The sequence below is a fragment of the Notolepis coatsorum genome (assembly GCF_963971535.1).
Source record: "Notolepis coatsorum genome assembly, chromosome: 8".
Classification (NCBI taxonomy): Eukaryota; Metazoa; Chordata; class Actinopteri; order Aulopiformes; family Paralepididae; genus Notolepis; species Notolepis coatsorum.
Genome location: NC_140172.1, coordinates 28,425,161 through 28,449,494, shown reverse-complemented (window position 1 = coordinate 28,449,494; position 24,334 = coordinate 28,425,161). Strand labels below are relative to the sequence as shown.

Sequence of the window (24,334 nt, the reverse complement as noted above, 5' to 3'; positions counted from 1 at the left end):
GAATTGAGATCATTTGCTAAGGAGATGTCACTGTTCAGTAACTTCACCAAACTGTTACCAAACAGTTTGAATTTTTTCTCCATGCTCAATTTGACCATAACGCCGTCTGTCCACTCAGCCGTCTGGTAGAGCATCTTTTAAAAACAATATTTGACCCTTATAAAACATTTTTGTGTTGCATCAAGTTACATAATCCTGTTAAATAATGTGTTAGAGAATCTTTTATCCAAGAGGGAGAACTTCTATATTCATTATTTGAATATTCTGTCTCCTTATGGTCTATGGTCATGTCCAGCTTCTTATGAAAGCCCTTTGGGTTCCGATGTTCAGATGTACAATGGTTCTATCTTGTATATAGTGTATATTTTGTAATATTCTTCTCTCTGTGTATTGGAAGGGCTGGTAGTATTCTTAACTAGCCCACTAGGGGGCGTTTATTGTTTTCTTGCACTCCTCTCTTGTCTAATGATTGATATGCATTTTATTACACTATGCTTATTTATACAAATCAATGTACTTAGATCTATTGACATGTTGTGTACCCCTGAGCCACATCTTATATGAGGCTGTGACAGGGACATTGAAAGCTGCTGTAAAGCTTCATCTTATATGAGGCTGTGACAGGGACATTGAAAGCTGCTGTAAAGCTTCATCTTATATGAGGCTGTGACAGGGACATTGAAAGCTGCTGTAAAGCTTCATCTTATATGAGGCTGTGACAGGGACATTGAAAGCTGCTGTAAAGCTTCATCTTATATGAGGCTGTGACAGGGACATTGAAAGGATTCTGGATCTTTGCTGAGTGCTTTGCTCACATCATCAATAAGCACAGGAGCTCATATTAAATGGCGGAGAATGTTCAGCCAGTACACCAAGAATCATCCCTTATAAGTGACAGTCTAACATATTATTTATATAAGCCTAAACTTAAATCAACTAAATCAAAACAGCATGCAGTAGACAAAATATAATATAAGGCTATCCCAGTGCATGTTATAATTATAACTAACAACTGAATTTAAAGATTAGATTAGCCTATAGCTCAAACAGTAACCCTGATCGATGTATGACCGCCCAGCGGGGCTGCAGACAGGACTGTGTGACATAATTCAACCCTCCTGATCTATCGCACAACGCGATGTCAAAGAGAGACAGACATCCATCAGCTTTTAACTTTAGGGAAACAGCCACCTGTTACAGCGGGGACCAGCAATGGAATGCTTTGTTTTTAAAATGCCTGCCTAACGTAACTTTAACCATAGCTATTCCCTGCTAATAGTGTGCATTCCAGCATTTTATTTATAGAGGTAAAATAATCAACATTTAATCTAAAATAGAAAATACATTTACTGGTGATGACTAGCTAGCTATGTTACCTCTGGTTTTTGACACGGCACGAAGAGCATTCTGCCCTCCAAAGGTAGAAAACACTAACACTAATGATAATCACTATTCAGTAATGGGTAGGGCAGGGCTATACCAACACAGGACACATTTATACAGCAATCAAACTCTTTGTTTTTCCCATGCTTGTGTTGATGTGTATTTTATTTCAAAATGCACAATGAGTGAAATATGATTTCAGTGAAAAGATTACAAATGCTATGAATCATTTTAAGCAGTTTTTCCCCTTTGCTGTAAAATTGAAACTTATTTTTGTGACAATATAAACCTAATATAGATCACATCATATTTATCCCTTATTGATTCAGAAACTCAATTAAGAAATTATTGTTATATACCCCACAGACATTGCAAAATGAAATTCAAGTACTTTCAAGTACTTTTCCAAGCACTATTTTTCATTTTAAAAGGGCATTTAAAAGAATTCACTTTTAAATGCTGTTTCTTTTTTATTGGAGAAAAATCAGATCCAATATTTATGGCTTAAAACCAATTTCCGACAATTAGTTACACTTTAGATTAAAAAAAAACAATTTCTTGATTCAGATTTTTTTTTATCATGGATGAACAAAACTTTCAATGGGAATGGTTGATTTGAATTGACCATGACTTTTCTTTGTCAAAAATCAAGCACTTTAAGCACTTCAAGGACCTTGTGTGAACCCTGTATATATTTGCGGACATGATGGTGGTAGCTCCGTTTCCGTTCTCAGTCACGTCCGATGACGTGGCTCTCCGTTGGCCTGTCGATGCGGTAGACAAACTCAGCAGGCAGGAAGTAGCCGAGGTACTCCACGGTGTCAGGAGTGGTGTCTGTGTAGTAGTGACCCCCTTCTCCGTGATGACTGAAGCAGTGGGTGTGCTCCACACGCAGGTCCAACCCCTGCAGAGTAAACAAGTACAGGGGACCATTTGTGAAGTTTAAAATATATATATATATAATAATATCTAAGTAGTAGTTCCCTATCCACCAAGTATACTCCATTTTGTCTCAAAACAAAGATGTTATTAGAGGCAGATGCAGATAGACCTACCTGCTCTCTACCATAGAACTATATACAGTAATAATCAGAATACTAATAACCTGCTCTCTACCATAGAAATATATACAGTAATAATATACATACAGTAATAATCTGAATACTAATAACCTGCTCTCAACCATAGAACTATATACATAATATACATACAGTAATAATCTGAATACTAATAACCTGCTCTCTACCATAGAACTATATAATAATCAGAATACTAATAACCTGCTCTCTACCATAGAACTATATACAGTAATAACCAGAATACTAATAACCTGCTCTCTACCATAGAACTATATACAGTAATAATCAGAATACTAATAACTATAAGCAAATTCCCCCATAATTTGACAACGTAATCCTGAAAATGGTTGATGATGTACTGTATGTACTGTATAATCTGTACTCACAGGGTCTCTGGACACGAGCACAGACTGGCAGACCAGTGGGGCGCTGACCTCAAAGTGTTTCAGCCAGGCGTTGACATCATCATTGGTGTCGAGGGGACAGGCTGAGAACTCTCTTGGCTACGGACAGACAGGGTGTCACCAGGAAATAAATAACAATGAAATTAAACCTAACAATATCAGCAAATCATGCATACCATTGATCAACATCTCCCGTTTACCATGATATGGATTTTAGCTTTCCCTTTCTGGATGATGAAGGTGCCTCCCAGTGCCAGGCTTTTATCAGGGTAGTGGGCTTCCAGGGTCTTCCTCAAGGCCCCCACCAGGCTCTCCTCTCCGGTTCTCTTCGTGGCTCGCACCTCTATTACCTGATAAGGAGGCAGAGAGAGGAATACGTGGACTTTTTTGTAATCCGCCTGGGATTGAAACCAAACATCCTGGGCCGGGGGAGATATTAGGTTTACTAGGCTTCAGACGAAGGGAGATATTAGGTTTACTAGGCTTCAGACGAAGGGAGATATTAGGTTTACTAGGCTTCAGACGAAGGGAGATATTAGGCTTACTAGGCTTCAGACGAAGGGAGATATTAGGCTTACTAGGCTTCAGACGAAGGGAGATATTAGGCTTACTAGGCTTCAGACGAAGGGAGATATTAGGCTTACTAGACTTCAAAACAAGGGAGATATTAGATTTACTAGGCTTCAGACCAAGAGAGATATTAGACTTACTAGGCTTCAGACCAAGAGAGATATTAGGCTTACTAGGCTTCAGACCAAGAGCGATGTTAGGCTTACTAGGCTTCAGACCAAGGGAGATATTATGCTTACTAGGCCTAAAACCAAGGGAGATATCAGACTTATTAGGCTTCAGGCCAAGGGAGACATTAGGCTTACTAGGCTTCAGGCCAAGGGAGACATTAGGCTTACTAGGCTTCAGACCAAGGGAGATATTATGCTTACTAGGCCTAAAACCAAGGGAGATATCAGACTTATTAGGCTTCAGGCCAAGGGAGACATTAGGCTTACTAGGCTTCAGACCAAGGGAGATATTAGGCTTATTAGGCTTCAGGTAGGGCTATTCTGACAGCCACACTTTTAGCATGGACTACTCTGTCACCTTCTTTTTGTTCATGTGCATTGATTTTATGCCTACATGGGAGCAAACATGGATGAGGCCTACGGTCTTCTTCAGCCACTTGTAATAATTAACTATTACTATTATTAACTCACAATCCTGCAAATCATGTTGTTTACTTTCTAATCCATAACCACCTAAGACTAAGACCTACACCTAAGACTGTCTCTTATTTGCCAGAAAACAAAATAATGACAATGCGTTCATGAATTACCCCCCCCCCCCCCCCCCCCCCCCTCAAGGTCAAACTAAAAACATATCATAATAGGTCCACAAGATCTACCCAGAGAGGGGGCTGTACTGTACTAAACCCAGATTCGGCTCAAACAAGGGACTAAACACGTTTCGCAATTATGCCACATCAATGTGGAACGCCCTACCCAAAGCTGTAAAGGAATGTGAATCACTACCCACTTTCAAAACCACTCTCAAAAAACACCTACGGGAGACTGCAATTCGAAACTGGCCCCTACAAATGTCCCAACCCAACCCCCTCCAACGTACAGTAAATAACGAAGTATAGTTCTGTCAATATTCCAATGCAGTTTTGCTTGTACAGTTGTACAGTGTCCCCCCCCCACCCAACCCCCCCCCACCCACCCAACCACCTCCAATGTACAGCCCCCCCCCCACCCAACCGCACCCCACCTACCCAACCTCCTCCAATGTACAGTTTCTACGTCAAATGTATATACTCCCTTTTCTTGACTCTTTTTGTATAACAAACAGTACTGTATTTGCAAATCTGGTATGTCATAAATGTATAGATGTAGCAGTACTGTCTATCTGTATGTCATGTATGTCATAATGATTAATTTAAAATGGGGGACCCTGATGTAAACAAGACGAAAGTCTTTCTCTGGTCTGCATCCCCTTAACAATTGTGTGTATTGAGCTGTACTGTACTGTACCCATTCTGCAATCTGTTAATAAAGTTTTCAATCAATCAATCAATCTGTGCCGTTTAGGTCCAGCTCCTTCAGTCAGTCCTGCTTTGCACTCAGAGCTACTCAGTTTTGGAACATCCTACCAACAGAAATACGATACTGTGCTACCTACCACACCTTTAGAAAAAAACTCAAGACCTGGCTATTAACCAATCAAACATGTGATCACTTTTAATCAGTTCATTGTGTATTTTGTTATTGCTTTTACTATTATCATGTTGGATTGTGTTGTAAATATTGTGTTTTACTTTGAATGCTTCTGTTTTAGGTGTATGGTTTTATAACATCTTACATTTACATTTACATTTAGTCATTTAGCTGACGCTTTTATCCAAAGCGACTTACAAGTTCTGTACGACAAGCCATCAGGAAGAGCACAACTCTATCAGCTGAGTAACAATGTTCATCAAAGTGTTGAGTGCTACAGTGTAGGTTAGTTTATTAGGACAAGTGCATGACAGTATGGTTAGTTAGGGTTAGATTTTTTTTTTTTTGCCAAAAGGACTACAGTTGCGAATTAGCCAGCTGGCTAAAACGGACACATTTACAGAAATGTTGATTAATGTGTACTATCCTTTTTAAATAAACTGAAACTGAAACTGAAGGTAAATGGCTCACCTTTCCAGGCTTCCCTTCACAGGCATAGAGGTTGGCCAGCAGTCCAAAGTTGCAGTCTGGGAACTTGTCACTGTATCTCTCCAGCAGACACTGGCCATCAGCTGGGTTGATGGAGGAAAAGTAGCTGCTGTTCACCGCTGGCCTCCCCTCTGATTCCGTCAGAACCAGCGGCATCATCTGTTGAAGGAGCGTTATAAGTATAGTATAAGTACTGTATAAGTCTTTAACACACACACTCACATGCGATGGGTGACCCACAGGAACACACACACACACACGCACACGCACACGCACACACACACACACACACACACACACACACACACACACACACACACACACACACACACACACACACACACACACACACACACATGCACTGAGTCGCTGACTGCACCTCCCACCCCGTTGTCCTTTCCGCCAAGGGCAGCCGGGAGCAGCCAAGTGCTCCTGTCCGTCTTCGTCAGGGACGCGACAGAGTTAGGGATCTGTTGTGCATGTTTTTCCATTGGGTTTATCTCATCGGGAGGGGAAACCCTTGCGAGCACGGGGGGAGAACATGCAAACTCCACACAGAAAGGCCCGGGACATACCCCACCTGGGTAACTGGCAACACGGCAACCTGGTCCCCAAGCAGGAATCGAACCCACAACCTTCTAGCTGTGAGGCGACAGTGTTAACCACTACAGCACCGTGCTGTCTGTGGGTCAGTGGTGACATGATCCATCATGTCCTGCTCACGTCCACTTCTGAAAAGTCTTTTGCAGAACTTTAAACTGTCATGACAGGGTAGGAAATGCGCCAGGGGGTTCAGAAACAATCCCGGACATTGGGACATTCCATGTAGAAAACAGTAGAAAATAGATTTATTTATTTACAATTTATTTTATATCAACGGGGAGTCCTGATTCTTGCTGACTGACAATCTAATGAGAGATTATCTCTCTCTACACGAGAGTTATGATGAAACTGCCCCGTTATTGTGAGAAACAAAAACACCTCCCCCAAAACCAGCTCACAAAAAGTCCCCATATAGAAACATCTTATTACAAAACAGCTACCAAGATGATACCCCCCCCCCAGATTCTCTCTATCTCACACACACACACACACACACACACACACACACACACACACACACACACACACACACACACACACACACACACACACACACACACACACACACACACACACACACACACACACACACACACACACACACACACACACACACACACACACACACACACACACACACACACACACACACACACACACACACACCTTGATATTCACTGTCTACATAATGTTCGCTTAGCTCTGTCTCAAAGGTCAGTGAATACCACAACCACTACACCAGAGGAAGCTCAACAAATCATGTTAAACCCAGATTCGGCTCAAACAAGGGACTAAACACGTTTCGCAATTATGCCACATCAATGTGGAACGCCCTACCCAAAGCTGTAAAGGAATGTGAATCCCTACCCACATTCAAAACTGCTCTTAAAGAGCACCTACGGGAGGCTGCAATTCGAAACTGGCCACCGTAAATGCCCAAAACCCCCACCACCTCCTAATAGACAGTCTCCTCCCCACCGCATGTACATATTCCCTCCCCGCCGTATGGATATTTCTCTCCCACCCACCCACCCCCTCCTAATGTACAGTCCCCTCCCCATCATATGTATATACTCTGTCAGGATCTAGGGGTAACAGTACTGTATATTTGAATACCGTTTACAAATGTATCAGTACTAAATACCTATATGTCCCTATGCCATAAATGTCATGTATGTTGTGTATGTCATAAATGTCTATATGAATTGAAAATGGGGGACCCTGATGGAAACAAGACAAACGTCTTTTTCAGGTCTGCATCCCCTTAACAATTGTATGTATTGAGCCGTACTGTATTGTACCCATTCTGCAATCTGTTAAATAAAGTTTTTCATTCATTCATTCATTCATTCAGTTCATGGCAAAGGCGCCAGCGGCTAAACTCTGATGTTTGACATAAGAAAAAAGCAAAGTGGACAAACCTCAGCGTTCATCCCTACAACTCTGGAAGCCACAGCTCCTGCTCCAAGGATGAACGCTCCAGGCAGCTCAACCTCCTTTGCCACATTGTTCATGTTGTACTCCTGAGAAGGGGGGGGGGGGGGCAATTCAGTTCAGCATCATTTATATTATATTATAAGTCCTCCATGCGTTTTATTTACACGCATTTACAACCTGTGGTAGAACAAATACCTTGTCATGTTGTACCATGGGTACCAAGTAAGGCACCCCCCCAACATCAGTAATGCGAGGCTTCCCGCACAAGCCTATCAAGAGAAGATAAGTGCAAGTGTCATACAAGTAATCGTTGTAAGTGCATGGCAAAAAGCTACGCTGTTGCATAGAGCACGGCAGGACCATACAATGATGCAGATAATAATAATATCCTAAGGCTACGGCGTTACCTTTGACAGGAAAACAGAACGGCTCTTGAGTGAGATCTGGACACTCAACAACGGTGACTTGAGCTTCAGCAAAGTTGTTCTTCAATCCTGTTTGCAATACTGTAATAAACGAATAATATATCGTAAGACTGCATCACAACAACTGTCATGAGTGAAAGCAAGGGGTGAGCTGCATGGGCAGGCGAAAACCTATCCCTGGAAATATGTTGATTGATTGATTGATTGATTGAAAACTTTATTAACAGATTGCAGAATGGGTACAATACAGTACAGCTCAATACACATAATTGTTAAGGGGATGCAGACCAGAGAAAGACTTTCGTCTTGTTTACATCAGGGTCCCCCATTTTCAATTCATCATAACATATGACATACATGATGACATACAGATACAGTACTGCTACATCTATACATTTATGACGTACCAGATTTACAAATATAGTACTGTTTGTGATACAAAGAGTCTAAAAAAAAGAGAGTATATACATTTGACGTTGTTTTTGCATAAAACATAAACGATCTTACCTTTAGACAGTTCTTCTAAATGCGGGACATGCAACTGGAACTTTTCAGTAGCGCTGATGCCTGCCATACTGTATGTTTGTACTAAAACTAGAGTAAAAGTCAGCTGTCTGATCAACAAGCAGTGCTGCTGCTACGGAACGGAACTTTGGCCAAAGAGCTCCCATTGGCCAGCCAAACTTAACACGTGATCAATTACTTCCTGGTTGAGCTCCCATTGGCCAGCCAAACTTAACACGTGATCAACTACTTCCTGGTTGACGGTGTAGTCACATGTGTTTTGTTGTCATAAACAAACATTTGTTTCTATATCGTTCTCTGGTTTTGATTAATTGCTTTCCATTTCGCGCGACACGGCGCTGCTATTTGCATTAGGTTATTAATAATGACCGATGTAATTATTTAGAAGATATTCAGGCTTTGGGGAGGAGACCTGCCTGAGTCCGCCAGTGTTTTGACTCCTCGTGGGATAAACGACACGAACATGGACGGGTTTTTAAATGCCACTACTACACCTAGGACTAATAAGTCAAGTGGTGTCAATAATAATGAAGTTGCATCGTACGAAATCAACCGTTGCTCTCTGGTTCTGGAGTCTCATCCTCCTGGTGTCGTCGCTACAATAGCGAGATATTTCGAGGCTTCTCTTCTGGAGCAGAATAATAATAAACAGACCGCAGACTCGGGGAGGTAAGAAGAAAGCATTCGCGATGTGTTGTGAATGCGATGCTTCAGTTTTTGTCACAATTGATCATTAATCTCGCCTAGCTTGAATATATAGGCCTTGCAGGGAATGTTTGCATAGTTCTCTTTCTACAAGCATGGCTTATGATGAATTGAAAATGGGGGACCCTGATGTAAACAAGACGAAAGTCTTTCTCTGGTCTGTATCCCCTTAACAATTGTGTGTATTGAGCCGTACTGTATTGTACCCATTCTGCACTCTGTTAATAAAGTTGTCAATCAATCAATACCTGTAACAGCAATCATTGTTTTGTACATGGCAGTAGAAGAACCAACGGTTGCTATTTGATTATAGGAGAGAATGAATGAAAACTTTATTAACAGATTGCAGAATGGGTACAGAGGATGCAGATGCAGACCAGAGAAAGACTTTCGTCTTGTTTACATTTTCAATTCATAGTATATAGTTTGACTGTGACAGTTAATCCATGCTGTTCCTCGTGCTAGCTGAAGAAGTTACAGTAGCCACAAACCAATGCAAAATCAGTTGTGTCAAGCTTCTGTCTACAAGCTAATCACTGAAATCTACTTTGTGTGCACTCTGTTAGGTACATTTCAGAGCTTGACACGACTGACTTTGCATTGGTTTGTGTGGGTAACTATCCAGGGCTAGTATGAGGAACAGCTTGGATTGTGTTGTGCTGGTGTATGCCCAACCTATTCTGTGTTCAAATGCATAGTATGAGGTTGGGAGAAAATACCATAAGCCAGAAAGCAAATGCTGGCTTGTGACTCAGTGTAAAAACTTGAATGTTACTTTGTTGGCTTTGTCATTATATACTACCTTGCTTGTTATGCCGATGTTGCAATATTCACTCAATCATTTCTAAAGGGCAATGTTTATTACCCCAGCACTGTCTGCATTATGGATTTTCCTCAAACTGAGCTACATAATTTTTAGCATAGCAACTGAATCACCTGCAAATGCAATCACATGACATAGTTAAATAGTTATATGTGACAAAAATCCCAAATAACCTACATTTGTTTGGTTCCGATTCTTTGTCCATACCGTTTATTTAATATAATGCACTGGTGTTTTTAAATATTTGATACGTGCATCAGTACATCAGGAGCTAGCATATGTCATGTTCCCATATTCCTTTCTAAACGTGTCATTGTTCCCCCGCAGCGACTCAGGGGACAGCTTGTTCATAACTCAGAGAGACACCGTGCCGGGGGTGGTCAGATCTCAGAAGAGACGACGCCCCTCGAGGTCGACGCCGGAGCCTCCGCTCGCCAGAGAACCAGAAGAACCCGAGGACGACGTCTCTCAAAGGGGGTCCGTCTCCTCGTCTGCCTCTGCAGCAGCCTCTTCCGCGCACGGCAAGGGGCGGAAATATCAGAATCGCAGGCTGAGAAAGTATTTTTTCCCTTTCATTGGAAGGAATTGTGGTGGCAATTTAGGACTCCACCAGAATGCAATCCTTGAGGTGAGCTTGTCCCTCTTCTCCTTTACCTTGATTTAAAAATGCATTCTGTTGTTCAGAATTGAGGCCAGTTCAAAATACTTTTCTATCATTCTTCCAAAACGTTATTCATTGTATTTGTCGCTAAATAACTCTTCATTTTCAACAGAGTTCAGCGACTGGAGGCTTCTTCAAATGTGTGAAAGAACTGAACGAGGCCACCGAGATACCACAGAGTTATATCGACGATGAGAAGGAGGCATTATATCCATTGTCGGAGTGAGTTGAGGAATATTGCTGTTTATGTTTGAATTTACCAATAAAAATGAACATCATCTGATGTAATTCCTTTGTGCTTGTCAGAGTGCTACATAGATTAGATCAAATGTATTGTCATTGCACAAGTACAGACAGTGGTGCGTTGGTCATGGGACGGGGTTGCACGCCGTTCAACCAGGTCTGTGAGCAGGAGCACATGCACGCACGTGCACACAAGAATGCGCTGCACTCAACTCATGCGCCAACTCGCCAAGTACCCACCTGGCTACTTTGCATAACAATAGGTTCTGCATGGTGATTGATTGAATGAACATTTTATTACCAGATTGCAGAATGGGTACAATACAGTACGGCTCAATACACACAATTGTTAAGGGGATGCAGACCAGAGAAAGACTTTCGTCTTGTTTACATCAGGGTCCCCCATTTTCAATTCATAATGAATTTTAAGTAAGGGTGCAACTTGCTCCGTGCAATCCATTCTTTGTGGATCTAGCCCTTGGTCTTGTGGCATGTTTTATTTAAAACATCCCTGTTTCATGTAAATTCAGTTGAATTGCAACTCTGCACTGTGTATTCAATATGCAGTGCACTCCTCCATCACATCTAGAGACCACGACTATAATTTAAATGAGAAGGATCACTGTGGTAGTTTTGAATGGGGAAATCTGTAACACTAAAGATGGCGGCAACGACAAAGAATTGCTGCAAAATAAACATACATTTGTTGTTTAAATAAAATATATATATAAAAAAATACTAATAAAGATATAGATATTTATTGATAATTTTGTCCCGGTTTATCGATTCTTCCAAATGGCATATCGTCTCAGCTGGCTGCTTTTGAGTTGCTTTGTGCTTCGCTTTCCTCCACTCAAAGGCTGATCTGGGCCTTAACACTACACTCCTCAGATAATTTTCAAACTACATCGGTGTCAATAGCAATAGGCTAGCAGCAGGGTTCACAAGGTCCTTGAAGTGCTTAAAGTGCTTGATTTTTTTTACCAAAGTTGCTTAAGTCCTTGAAATTCAAATCAACCATTCGCATTGAAAGTGTTGTTCATCCATGATAAAACATTTCTGAATCAAGAAATAAATGTGTTATTTAAAGTGTAACTAATAGTCGTAAATTGGTTTTAAGCCATAAATATCGTACCCGACTTGTGAAATGTGGTGCTTGGGAAAAGTACTTGAAAGTCCTTGAATTTAATTTTACAATGTCTGTGGGAACTCTGTAGCAGCACAGATGAAACCTTGCTGGTTTAAATATATATATATATTTTTAAGTCTTTTGAATACTAAAACAGTTGTCTATATGTGTTTTTTCAGAACGGAGGAAAGATGGGCAAATGATGACATGGAGATTGTGGTAAGAGGGCTTTCATTACAGACTTGCAGTGACTTATTTTGCTAACAAATAGAGCTTCTAATTTGAATCTGAATTTGGTCTTTACTCATGCTGGTGTTAAGCAAATCTTGTTATCTTACAGAAAAAGAATTGTTTTGCCCGACCATCAAAGCAGAAGCGTTTTCAAACCTGGTATACCTCACTGACGCCAAAGGACAAGCAATCCACCTGTAACACCTCACTGACGGCAAAGGACAAGCAATCCACCTGTAACACCTCACTGAAGCCAAAGGACAAAGACTCCACCAATGCTCCGTCCCCGAGGACACCACAGAAGACACAAGAGCGGACACGGCCAATATTTTGGAGGACATGCAAATTAACTGTAGAAGAGGACACAATTATTTCAAAAGTTCCACAACACACTGAAATAAACCCAAAGGTAAAGGATGCCACGACAACGACACACGAGTCCCCCATAGAGAAGAAATGGATTAAAACGCCTGCCACCCAGCTGTCGGAGGACAACTTGGGACTGTCGGGGAAGGAGAAGCAGAAAAAGATATCTGTAGAAGAGGACACAATTATTTCTAAAGTTCCACAACACACTGAAATAAACCCAAAGTTAAATGACGCCGCGACAACGACACGCGAGTCCCCCATAGCACAATATGAGGAACAGACGACCAGGAAAAAGAAACAAAAGAAATTGATTCAAACGCCTGCCACCCAGCTCTCGGAAGACACGGCTGCTCAAAGTGATTATTCGGAGTCTGTACAGAAAAAGGAGAAGAGCGCCTTCCTTGTTGCCGACACAGTGGAAAAAGACTCAAAAACACACCAGCAGACGAGTGTTCAGAATCCAACTCGACTTGTCCCAGAGGGGAATAGATGGAAATGCAAAAAATCAGACAGGCCTGACCCGGTGGGAGGTGTTGAGGGGTCTGCCATGGTGTCTAACAATGATATGTCCTTAGAAAATAAAAGAAAAAAGAAGAGGGCATGCCAATTAACTGTACAGAGGACGCGGCCAATGTTTAGGAGGGCATGCAAATTAACTGTACGGAGGACACAGCCAATGTGTTGGAGGTCATGCAAATTAATTGGAGTACAGATGTGCCCAGAATCAGGAAAGATGGAGCAAAGGATCGCCAGTCCCCGCAAACCCCGGAAGAAGCCCTCGCATCAGCAAGGAGAAGAGGAGCACCCGTGTTTAGGAAGCACAGAGATGGACCCGAAAGCATCTGAATCCTCTATGGCCAAAGACACGCACACAAGAAAAGAGCACAAAAAGAAACGAGTGCCGTCCTCGAATAACGATTCCAAAGTTGGACAAGAAGAGGAGAATGTGGAAACTGCCTGTTCTGAAGGTCACATGACTCTCGAGGACAACTTGGGACTGTCGGGAAAGGAGAAGAAGGAGACGCAGAAAAATATCTCTGTAGAAGAGGAGACAAATATTTCTAAAGTTCCACAACACACTGAAATAAACCCAAAGTTAAATTATGCCACGACGACACCCGAGTCCCCCATAGCACAATATGTGGAATCACGAAAGACTGATCAAAGCATCGCCAGTACCCGCAAACACAGGAAGAATCCTTTGCATCAGCAAGCAGAAGAGGAGCACCTGTCTATTGGAAATATTGTATCTTTAACCACCGGTGAGACGACCAGACTGCAAGGAAGCCCAGTTCATTGCACACAACAGGACAGGGTCACTAGCCCCAGTGTGACCGAGCCACAACTTGACGTTTGTCATGTAAACCTTGACCACACAAGACCGCTAGCTCACGGAGAAACACACCAACCCCCGGCAGGTTATACAGACCTTGGGAGAGAGAGCGGGGCACACAAGGAAGTGAAAGAGAGAAACTATGAAAAGAGGAAGAAAAGAGGGAGAGGAGATGTAGGAGTAGAGGTGCCCTCAGACCAGGAATGTTCGGAAGCTCAGGATGCAGCTGGTTCCGCTGTGGATATAGAGGTCAGTAAGGTAGATCATGGGACTCCTGGGCAGACAGAGGACAGACTAGAACCTTCTGCACCCCTGTCTAGTGATACAATGGAACCCAGAGAAGAAAAGAGGAGGGACTTATTGTCTTCAGATGATCCAGAGAGCATAGAGGTATTCCAAGATGATGTCACAAGTCAGATAAATGATTACCAACCAAAAGAGAAGAAGAAGAATAAAAAGGATAAATCTGCTGTTCATGTTATCATGATGGACGTTGTGGAAAAAGACAATTTGCATGATTTGAGTTCAGCGTCTGAACTGATAGACGGTGCAACAGTGGCGAAGGAATCTAGTAGCTCAGCTTCACCTCTGGACTCTGAATTAGGCCCGTCCGCAGAAACGGATGCGATAGCCCAGAGAACATTAGAGTCGCAGTTGAAAAACTCGACGCTGGAAGATGACGTTAACTTAGAACGGCTGAATGTGAGGACGCAGCTGGTTTCAGTAGTCCCAGAAAGTCCGGTGTCCAACGATGGCGGGAAGAAGAGGAACAAAAAGTGGAAAACTGTCATTGAAACGGTTCAGGATACTCTTTGGTTATCCTGTGATGCGGTTAAGACACCTCCGAACGATGAAGTTGAGACACAGGCGAAGAAGAGAAAAGAAAAGGGATGCAATATCATACAAGAGCATGAAAAAGATAAATCATTGTGTTTGAATTTGGAGTTGCAGTCGGTGGAGTTCACAGGACGGGTAGAGAGATCGGCTAGCTCTAACCCAACTCCGAGGCCTGGGCTAGGCCTATGTTTAGGAAGCGCAGAGATGGACCAGAAAGCATCTGAATCCTATATGGCCAAAGACATGCACACAAGAAAAGAGCACAAAAAGAAACGAGTGCCGTCCTCTAACGACGATTCCAAAGTTGGACAAGAAGAGGAGAATGTGGAAACTGCCTGTTCTGAAGGTCACATGACTCTCAAGGACAACTTGGGACTGTCGGGAAAGGAGAAGGAGAGGCAGAAAAAGATCTCTGTAGAAGAGGAGACAAATATTTCTAAAGTTCCACAACACACTGAAATAAACCCAAAGTTAAATTATGCCACGACGACACCCGAGTCCCCCATAGCACAATATGTGGAATCACAAAAGACGGATCAAAGGATCGCCAGTACCCGCAAACACAGGAAGAATCCTTTGCATCAGCAAGCAGAAGAGGAGCACCTGTCTATTGGAAATATTGTATCTTTAACCACCGGTGAGACGACCAGACTGCAAGGAAGCCCAGTTCATTGCACACAACAGGACAGGGTCACTAGCCCCAGTGTGACCGAGTCACAACTTGAAGTCTGTCATGTAAACCTTGACCACACAATACCGCTAGCTCACGGAGAAACACACCAACCCCCGGCAGGTTGTACAGACCTTGGGAGAGAGAGCGGGGCACACAAGGAAGTGAAAGAGAGAAACTATGAAAAGAGGAAGAAAAGAGGGAGAGGAGATGTAGGAGTAGAGGTGCCCTCAGACCAGGAATGTTCGGAAGCTCAGGCTGCAGCTGGTTCCGCTGTGGATATAGAGGTCAGTAAGGTAGATCATGGGACTCCTGGGCAGACAGAGGACAGACTAGAACCTTCTGCACCCCTGTCTAGTGATACAATGGAACCCAGAGAAGAAAAGAGGAGGGACTTATTGTCTTCAGATGATCCAGAGAGCATAGAGGTATTCCAAGATGATGTCACAAGTCTGATAAATGATTACCAACCAAAAGAGAAGAAGAAGAAGAATAAAAAGGATAAATCTGCTGTTCATGTTATCATGATGGACGTTGTGGAAAAAGACAATTTGCATGATTTGAGTTCAGCGTCTGAACTGATAGACGGTGCAACAGTGGCGAAGGAATCTAGTAGCTCAGCTTCACCTCTGGACTCTGACTTAGGCCCGTCCGTAGAAACGGATGCGATAGCCCAGAGAACATTAGAGTTGCAGTTGAAAAACTCGACGCTGGAAGATGACGTTAACTTGGAACGGCTGAATGTGAGGACGCAGCTGGTTTCAGTAGTCCCAGAAAGTCCGGTGTCCAACGATGCTGGGAAGAAGAGGAACAAAAAGAGGAAAACTGTCATTGAAATGGTTCAGGACGATCAGGAGGTTCTTCGGTTATCCTGTGATGCGGTTAAGACACCTCCGAACGATGAAGTTGAGACACAGGCGAAGAAAAAAGAAAAGAGATTCAAGATCATACAAGAGCATGATACAGATAAATCATTGTGTTTGGAGTTGCAGTCGGTGGAGTTCACAGGACGGGTAGAGAGCTCCGCTAGCTCTAACCCAACTCCGAGGCCTGGGCTAGGCCTGTGTTTAGGAAGCGCAGAGATGGACCCGAAAGCATCTGAATACACTATGGCCAAAGACACGCACACAAGAAAAGAGCACAAAAAGAAACGAGTGCCGTCCTCAAACGACGATTCCAAAGTTGGACAAGAAGAGGAGAATGTGGAAACTGCCTGTTCTGAAGGTCACGTGACTCTCGAGGACAACTTGGGACTGTCGGGGAAGGAGAAGGAGAGGCAGAAAAAGATCTCTGTAGAAGAGGAGACAATTATTTCTAAAGTTCCACCACACACTGAAATAAACCCAAAGTTAAATTATGCCACGACGACACCCGAGTCCCCCATAGCACAATATAAATGGATTAAAACGCCTGCCACCCAGCTCTCGGAAGACACGGCCTTCCTTGTTGCCGACACGGTGGAAAAAGACTCAAAAACACACCAGGAGACGAGTGTTCTGATTCCAACTCGACTTGTCCCAGAGGGGAATGGACAGAAATGCAAACAAACAGATGGGCCTGACCTGGTGGGAGATGTTGTTGAGGAGTGTGCCATGGCGTCTAACAATGATATGTCCTTAGAAAAGAAAAGGAGAAAGGAGAAAAGAAAAAAGAAGAAAACGTCTCCAACTCCGGAAGATTCTGCGGTTCTGCAGGAGACGAGTGTTCCGATTCCAACTCGACTTGTCCCAGAGGGGAATGGACGGAAATGCAAACAAACAGATGGGCCTGACCCGGTGGGAGATGTTGTTGAGGAGTGTGCCATGGCGCCTAACAATGATATGTCCTTAGAAAAGAAAAGGAGAAAGGAGAAAAGAGAAAAGAAGAAAACGTCTTCAACTCTGGAAGATTCTGTGGTGAACGTTTCTAAGGATTCTGATGAACCAAACAAGGAGTGTCTGAGTTCTGTATCTGAAGCCGGCAGCGGTGCTGCCCTGAAGAGAAAGAGGGAACATAAGAACGAGGATAAGGAGTTTGAAACCCCTGTGATGAGAGAGGAAAGTGCAGTGGACATTGAGCCGTCTCAAAGCGACGAGGCTGTGGTGTTGAGAAAGAAACGTAAACACCCCTGTCCTCTGGTACGAGAAAACACAGCCACTGCGGTGAATGAAGGGGTTCGGTCAGAAAGATCTACTCTGATGCACAGCGGCACAGTTTCACACAAGAAGAAGAAGAAGAAGAGAAAACTCTTTGATCCTGAGAATAAGTGTGCAGGCCGCACTGCTGAAACGTGTTGTGATGACAAAGGTTCTGATCAAATAAAAAAAAATTGCAACGTGGACGAGGGAAACGAGACGACGAGGGCAGAGCATTCCACAAACTCTTCAGAGGCACCTGAGAGTCCTGTGTCAAACGCTGTAGAAGGGAAGAAGAAGAAGAAGAAGAGGAAGAAGAAGAGGAAAACTGTCATTGAAACGGTTCAGGATGCTCTTCGGTTATCCTGTGATGCGGTTAAGACACCTCCGAACGATGAAGTTGAGACACAGGCGAAGAAGAAGAGAAAAGAAAAGGGATGCAAGATCATACAAGAGCATGATACAGATAAATCATTGTGTTTGGAGTTGCAGTCGGTGGAGTTCACAGGACGGGTAGAGAGCTCCGCTAGCTCTAACCCAACTCCGAGGCCTGGGCTAGGCCTGTGTTTAGGAAGCGCAGAGATGGACCCGAAAGCATCTGAATACACTATGGCCAAAGACACGCACACAAGAAAAGAGCACAAAAAGAAACGAGTGCCGTCCTCAAACGACGATTCCAAAGTTGGACAAGAAGAGGAGAATGTGGAAACTGCCTGTTCTGAAGGTCACATGACTCTCGAGGACAACTTGGGACTGTGGGGAAAGGAGAAGGAGAGGCAGAAAAAGATCTCTGTAGAAGAGGAGACAATTATTTCTAAAGTTCCACAACACACTGAAATAAACCCAAAGTTAAATTATGCCACGACGACACCCGAGTCCCCCATAGCACAATATAAATGGATTAAAACGCCTGCCACCCACCCAGACACGGCCTTCCTTGTTGCCGACACGGTGGAAAAAGACTCAAAAACACACCAGGAGACGAGTGTTCTGATTCCAACTCGACTTGTCCCAGAGGGGAATGGACGGAAATGCAAACAAACAGATGGGCCTGACCCGGTGGGAGATGTTGTTGAGGAGTGTGCCATGGCGTCTAACAATGATATGTCCTTAGAAAAGAAAAGGAGAAAGGAGAAAAGAAAAAAGAAGAAAACGTCTTCAACTCTGGAAGATTCTGTGGTGAACGTTTCTAGGGATTCTGATGAACCAAACAAGGAGTGTCTGAGTTCTGTATCTGAAGCCGGCAGCGGTGCTGCCCTGAAGAGAAAGAGGGAACATAAGAACGAGGATAAGGAGTTTGAAACCCCTGTGATGAGAGAGGAAAGTGCAGTGGACATTGAGCCGTCTCAAAGCGACGAGGCTGTGGTGTTGAGAAAGAAACGTAAACACCCCTGTCCTCTCGTACGAGAAAACACAGCCACTGCGGTGGATGAAGGGGTTCGGTCAGAAAGATCTACTCTGATGCACAGCGGCACAGTTTCACACAAGAAGAAGAAGAAGAGAAAACTCTTTGATCCTGAGAATAAGTGTGCAGGCCGCACTGCTGAAACGTGTTGTGATGACAAAGGTTCTGATCAAATAAAAAAAATTAGCAATGTGGACGAGGGAAACGAGACGACGAGGGCAGAGCATTCCACAAACTCTTCAGAGGCACCTGAGAGTCCTGTGTCAAACGCTGTAGAAGGGAAGAAGAAGAAGAGGAAGTCTACTGATGATGTAATACCAGGGGAGACACAGAGTGCTCACAGTGTAACACTGACTGAGGAGTCTCAGAGCTGCGAGACCAAGTGTGTTGAACTACAACACATCAAGAAGAAGAAGAAGAAGAAGAGAAAACTCTGTTTCATTTGATCCTGAGAATACGTGTGCAGGCCGCACTGCTGAAACGTGTTGTGATGACAAAGGTTCTGATCAAATAAAAAAATTTAGCAACGTGGACGAGGGAAACGAGACGACGAGGGCAGAGCATTCCACAAACTCTTCAGAGGCACCTGAGAGTCCTGTGTCAAACGCTGTAGAAGGGAAGAAGAAGAAGAAAAGGAAGAAGAAGAGGAGGAAGGAGAGGAAGAGGAAGTCTACTCATAATGTAATACCAGGGGAGGAACTGAGTGCTCACAGTGTAACAATGACTGAGGAGTCTCAGAGCTGCGAGACCAAGCAACACACCAAGAAGGAGATGAAGAAGAAGAAGAAGAGGAAGAGGATGTCTACTGATGATGTAATACCAGGGGAGACACAGAGTGCTCACAGTGTAACACTGACTGAGGAGTCTCAGAGCTGCAAGGCCAAGCAACACACCAAGAAGGAGATGAAGAAGAAGAAGAGGAAGAGGATGTCTACTCATAATGTAAAATGTAATCTACAGTGATGCAACGTTAGTTATCAGAAAAGTAAAAAGTAAATATTTTCAGCATAAGGAAACTATACCTTTAATGGCTGCATTACATTTTTTTTTTTTTTTTAAGATTTATTTTTTAGCGTTTATCGCTTTATTCTACTGGGCAGTCCAGTAGAGAGAGAGAGAGGAGGAACGGGAGACAGAGTGGGGGGAAGACATTCGGCAAATAACGACGGGTTCGGGAATCGAACCCGGGTCGGCCGTGCCGCGGCTGAGCGCGTTACTGGGCACTGGGGCGACCAAATATTTTTGTTATTGATAAAGAAAAAGAGACTAAAAGATATGTGGGGTGGGGGGACAATAATATAATATTGTTTATGCAATATGTTATGGGAAAATTATGATTAAAGGTAGCACCAGTTAGTTTACATCCTGTTTGAGATGATTGACAGCGGAACGCTATCCGACTTTCTGTGTACGAGTGTGTCTTTAGATGTCACACTTTGAGTTATCGTTATTATTTTTTTGCATAAAATATGTTCTGCTATAGTTTGTTTTGTATCAAAGCTTCCTCTACAGTCGTGGCTCTCAGCCTTTTTGGTGTTGAGACACACACTGTTGTTTGCCGCTCTTGCATTGCACCGTTTTTTACTTAGTGGTCCCGTTTTTGTAAGTTCATAATATCAAACTGTCATTTGTTGACTGTCACTTCCGGTGTGGGGAGGGGTGAATTATGTTTGATTATTTTATCTACATTGTCTCGTATGTTTGTTGTTTTTATTTTTTATTATGTTTGTTTGTATTTATTGTTTTGTGTGAACCCCAGGAAGAGTCGCTATTTTATTTCAGTAATTCAATTAAAGCGATTCATTACACACCAAGTGAAATATTTCAAGCCTTTATTTGTTTTAATTTGGATGATTATGGCTTACAGCTCATGAAAGCCCAAAATGTTCACTCAGTACTTGGTTGGGGCTCCTTTTGCACAAGTTACTGCATCAATACAGCGAAATATATTGACTTTTCCGCGATATTCAAATGTATTGAGCTGCACCTGTATAAGTCCCAAACAATGTATATACACACACTAATGTTCATACCTCAGTTTTATATTTGTTAATCATCTTATTTGTTAGATGTACTGTAGATCTACTTACGTTCCATCAATATGGGCCTAAAAAAACATACAGTGGGGGCTTCCAAGTAGCCCTAAAATTATGAAACAATATAGAAATAGGAAGTTCCTTGAATGCAACAAGATGTTTATTAAATAGGCACTAAAATACCAGGAACACAGATGGCTGTAGATATGATGTGGCAATGTGTTTTGAACTAATGTTATTCTTCATGCAGCATTCATTAGAGTATTGGCTTCTTGGTGCCTGTTTAATTCTGTGTACAACTATATCTTTAATAAACATTTAGTTGCTTTCAAAGAACTTCCTATTTCTATACTTTTATATATATATTTTTCATCATTGATGAGCAGCTAAAACTACCTTACTGAAGCTACTCTGTTGCATATGTCTACTTGGCTATATAGACTTTTTTCTTGTCATATTTTCTGTCATATTCAGAAGGAAGTCAATTTAAGATGGAAGTGTGTTGCTAAAAAAATTCAATAACATTTGATTCTTTACTGTAGAATTCCCAATCCCATCTATACACTGTTAAAATGGTATCTGTACTGAGAATGGTCCTGTTGTCTATAGGCCTGTATAGTCAAGCACATTTTATAGTTTCTTGGATTCCTCATCTTAAATCTAATAAAAATGTCCAGTAAAACTCTATAACAACCCACTTTAAATAAACGTAACAGCCATCCACTCATTGTTAGCTATCTGCTTTGTTTAGCATGGGTGAAAGTTATTTAAAATAAAATATACAGTCAATGTGATAAATATGAGTCATTTTTGCTTTGTGAACACCAAAGCAAATGGTCATATGAATGAACAATATGAATTGAAAATGGGGGGGACCCTGATGTAAACAAGACGAAAGTCTTTCTCTGGTCTGCATCCCCTTAACAATTGTGTGTATTGAGCCGTACTGTATTGTACCCATTCTGCAATCTGTTAAATAAAGTTTTCATTCATTCATTTCATAGTGAACTATACTTGACATTTTAATGGTTTATGCAACCAATTCAAAATGTGTTGGGATTAAATATATTTGCAGGTCTTATCAGCCTGCAACTAGGCAAAGTATTCCTGTAGTATAAATCTTGATGTCATGATGAAATAATATAGCCTATGATGTCCTTTGGGGACAAAGCCATCTCTGAGCATAAGTAACTTTAATCTGTATAGACAATGGGGAGGAGGAATATTCCAAGTCCAACCCTCTCTCAGGGAATGTACGCACAGACTGGTGTTGGGTAATAATGCACAACGGAGTTATGGACGGTGCATGACCATAATAATAGACCAGCGGTGACATTATGTAAGTGTACTCGCACAGCAAAGCGTTTAAGAAACGAAAACACAGTGGCTTTAGTGGCTCAATCCGCGGAAACTTTTCTCCGCTTGTCTCCCGAGACCCCGAAGCGCGTCGGACTGTACCGTTAGTTTATTCTAACAACCGGTTACTATAATAATAATAATAATAATGTCTTCTTCACTCAATACGCTCAGTTTGAATGAGGCGAGAAGAGTCGCTATATTCGGAGGCACGCACGGGAACGAGATGTCCGGCGTGACGCTGGTGAACCTGTGGATGAAGAACAGCCTGGAGATCCAGAGGACGGGAGTGGAGACCAAAGCCTTCATGACCAACCCGAGGGCCGTGGAGACGTGCACCAGATACGTGGACACCGATCTGAACAGAGCCTTTACCACTGAGAACCTCAGGTGATCATATATACTGTCATGTACGAAGGTCAAACGACCGCACCAAAGAGTATCTGGAGCAGGCTGTACATGAACAGAAACAGCCTCTCTCAGTAAATGTTTTCAAAATGGTCCCGGGCAGGTAGGTAATAACAAACACAAGACGTTGTTCCAAAATTAGTAAATGATATTTATTATGCCGGGTAGGAATTTAAACCTCCACTGATGGTTAGATCGGCCACAAAGGGAAAAAACAACCCACAAACAATTAACAAACAGGGAGAGGTATAAGGGGAGAACAAACAAGGGAAGTATAATACTAAACCAGTCTGGACAAACAAAGAACCACCACTCTAACCATGCCGCTCCAGTTTAGGATGAACACCAATCCACCTCCTATCTCTGGAGTGTGGGATGAACCACCGCTCTAACCGTACAGCTCACGGCTTAGGATGAATCTAGGATGCAGTAAAAAACTTAAAACCAGATTCTCAAACATAAACATAAAAACGGACAACACGCTCATCACAGACAAGCTGGATGTAGCCAATTACTTAAACATTTTCTTCACAAACATAGCCACAACACTGGTAAACAAACTACCCTCCCACTCAGGGCTTTATGGGGTAGAACACATAGTAGCTTACTACAAAAACCTAGGGGTCCGCAAGGACGTCTTCAAGCTGGAAATGGTAACAACAGATGAGGTACTCAATAAACTGAGCGCCCTCCAACCTAACAAGGCCACTGGCCACGACAACATCCCTTCCAAATTCCTCAGGGACACGTCCCCAAGGACTTCAAAATTGCGAGGGTGACCCCTCTGCACAAAAAGGGCAGCAAATTAGACCCAGGCAACTACCGCCCTGTTTCTATTCTCACCTCCATCTCGAAAGTCATGGAAAAAATAGTCTACGAACAGGTCGAAAAGTACCTAGCGGAAAAAAATCTAATCTACGAATTCCAATCTGGCTTCAGAACATCCCACTCCACTGACACATGCCTTCTCTATTTAAATGACCACATCAAACAAGAGGTGGACGCAGGCAAATACTGCGGCATGGTCATGCTGGACCTACAAAAGGCCTTTGACACGGTCAATCACTCCATTCTGATTGACAAGCTAAAAGCAATTGGTTTTGATAGTCTATCAGTGAGCTGGATGCAATCCTACCTTGAGGGGAGGGAACAGATGGTGGAGGTAAACGGTACCCTATCCCCCCCCCTCACAGTGAGCTGTGGTGTTCCACAAGGAAGCATACTAGGACCGCTACTGTTCCTAATTTATGCAAATGACATGTCGTCAGCTTGTGACTGCAACTTGTTCCTGTTTGCGGACGACTCAGCCCTGCTGGTCTCTGACAAGAACAAGTTACAGGTTGAAAAAACCCTCAGCTCGGAACTAGGCAGAATCTGCATATGGCTCGCTGATAACAAACTATCATTACACATGGGCAAAACAGAGTCCATTCTCTTCGGTTCAAATAACAAACTCAGC

The 24,334-nt window shown here is 42.8% G+C and overlaps 1 protein-coding gene across 1 annotated transcript; it reads right to left on the bottom strand.

The window, feature by feature from the left end:
- Positions 1-1,540: 1,540 nt before the first annotated feature.
- Positions 1,541-8,673, bottom strand: cUnh11orf54 (chromosome Un C11orf54 homolog). The gene is made up of 8 exons (XM_084320183.1): positions 8,538-8,673; positions 8,013-8,111; positions 7,801-7,874; positions 7,590-7,691; positions 5,548-5,724; positions 3,067-3,216; positions 2,849-2,965; positions 1,541-2,287 (listed from the first exon to the last, which is right to left on the bottom strand). The coding sequence occupies exons 1-8, from the start codon at positions 8,602-8,604 to the stop codon at positions 2,114-2,116; spliced, it is 960 nt and encodes a 319-aa protein (XP_084176309.1). The 5' UTR covers positions 8,605-8,673; the 3' UTR covers positions 1,541-2,113.
- Positions 8,674-24,334: the final 15,661 nt, after the last annotated feature.

Coding starts and splice junctions, on each gene's coding strand:
- cUnh11orf54 (XM_084320183.1), bottom strand. CDS start 8,604: ATGGCAGGCATCAGCGCTACTGAAAAGTTCCAGTTGCATGTCCCGCAT. Junction 7,875..8,012: donor GTTCTGTTTTCCTGTCAAAG/GTAACGCCGTAG, acceptor TTCTCTTGATAG/GCTTGTGCGGGAAGCCTCGC. Junction 2,966..3,066: donor AAGCTAAAATCCATATCATG/GTAAACGGGAGA, acceptor GTCTGTCCGTAG/CCAAGAGAGTTCTCAGCCTG.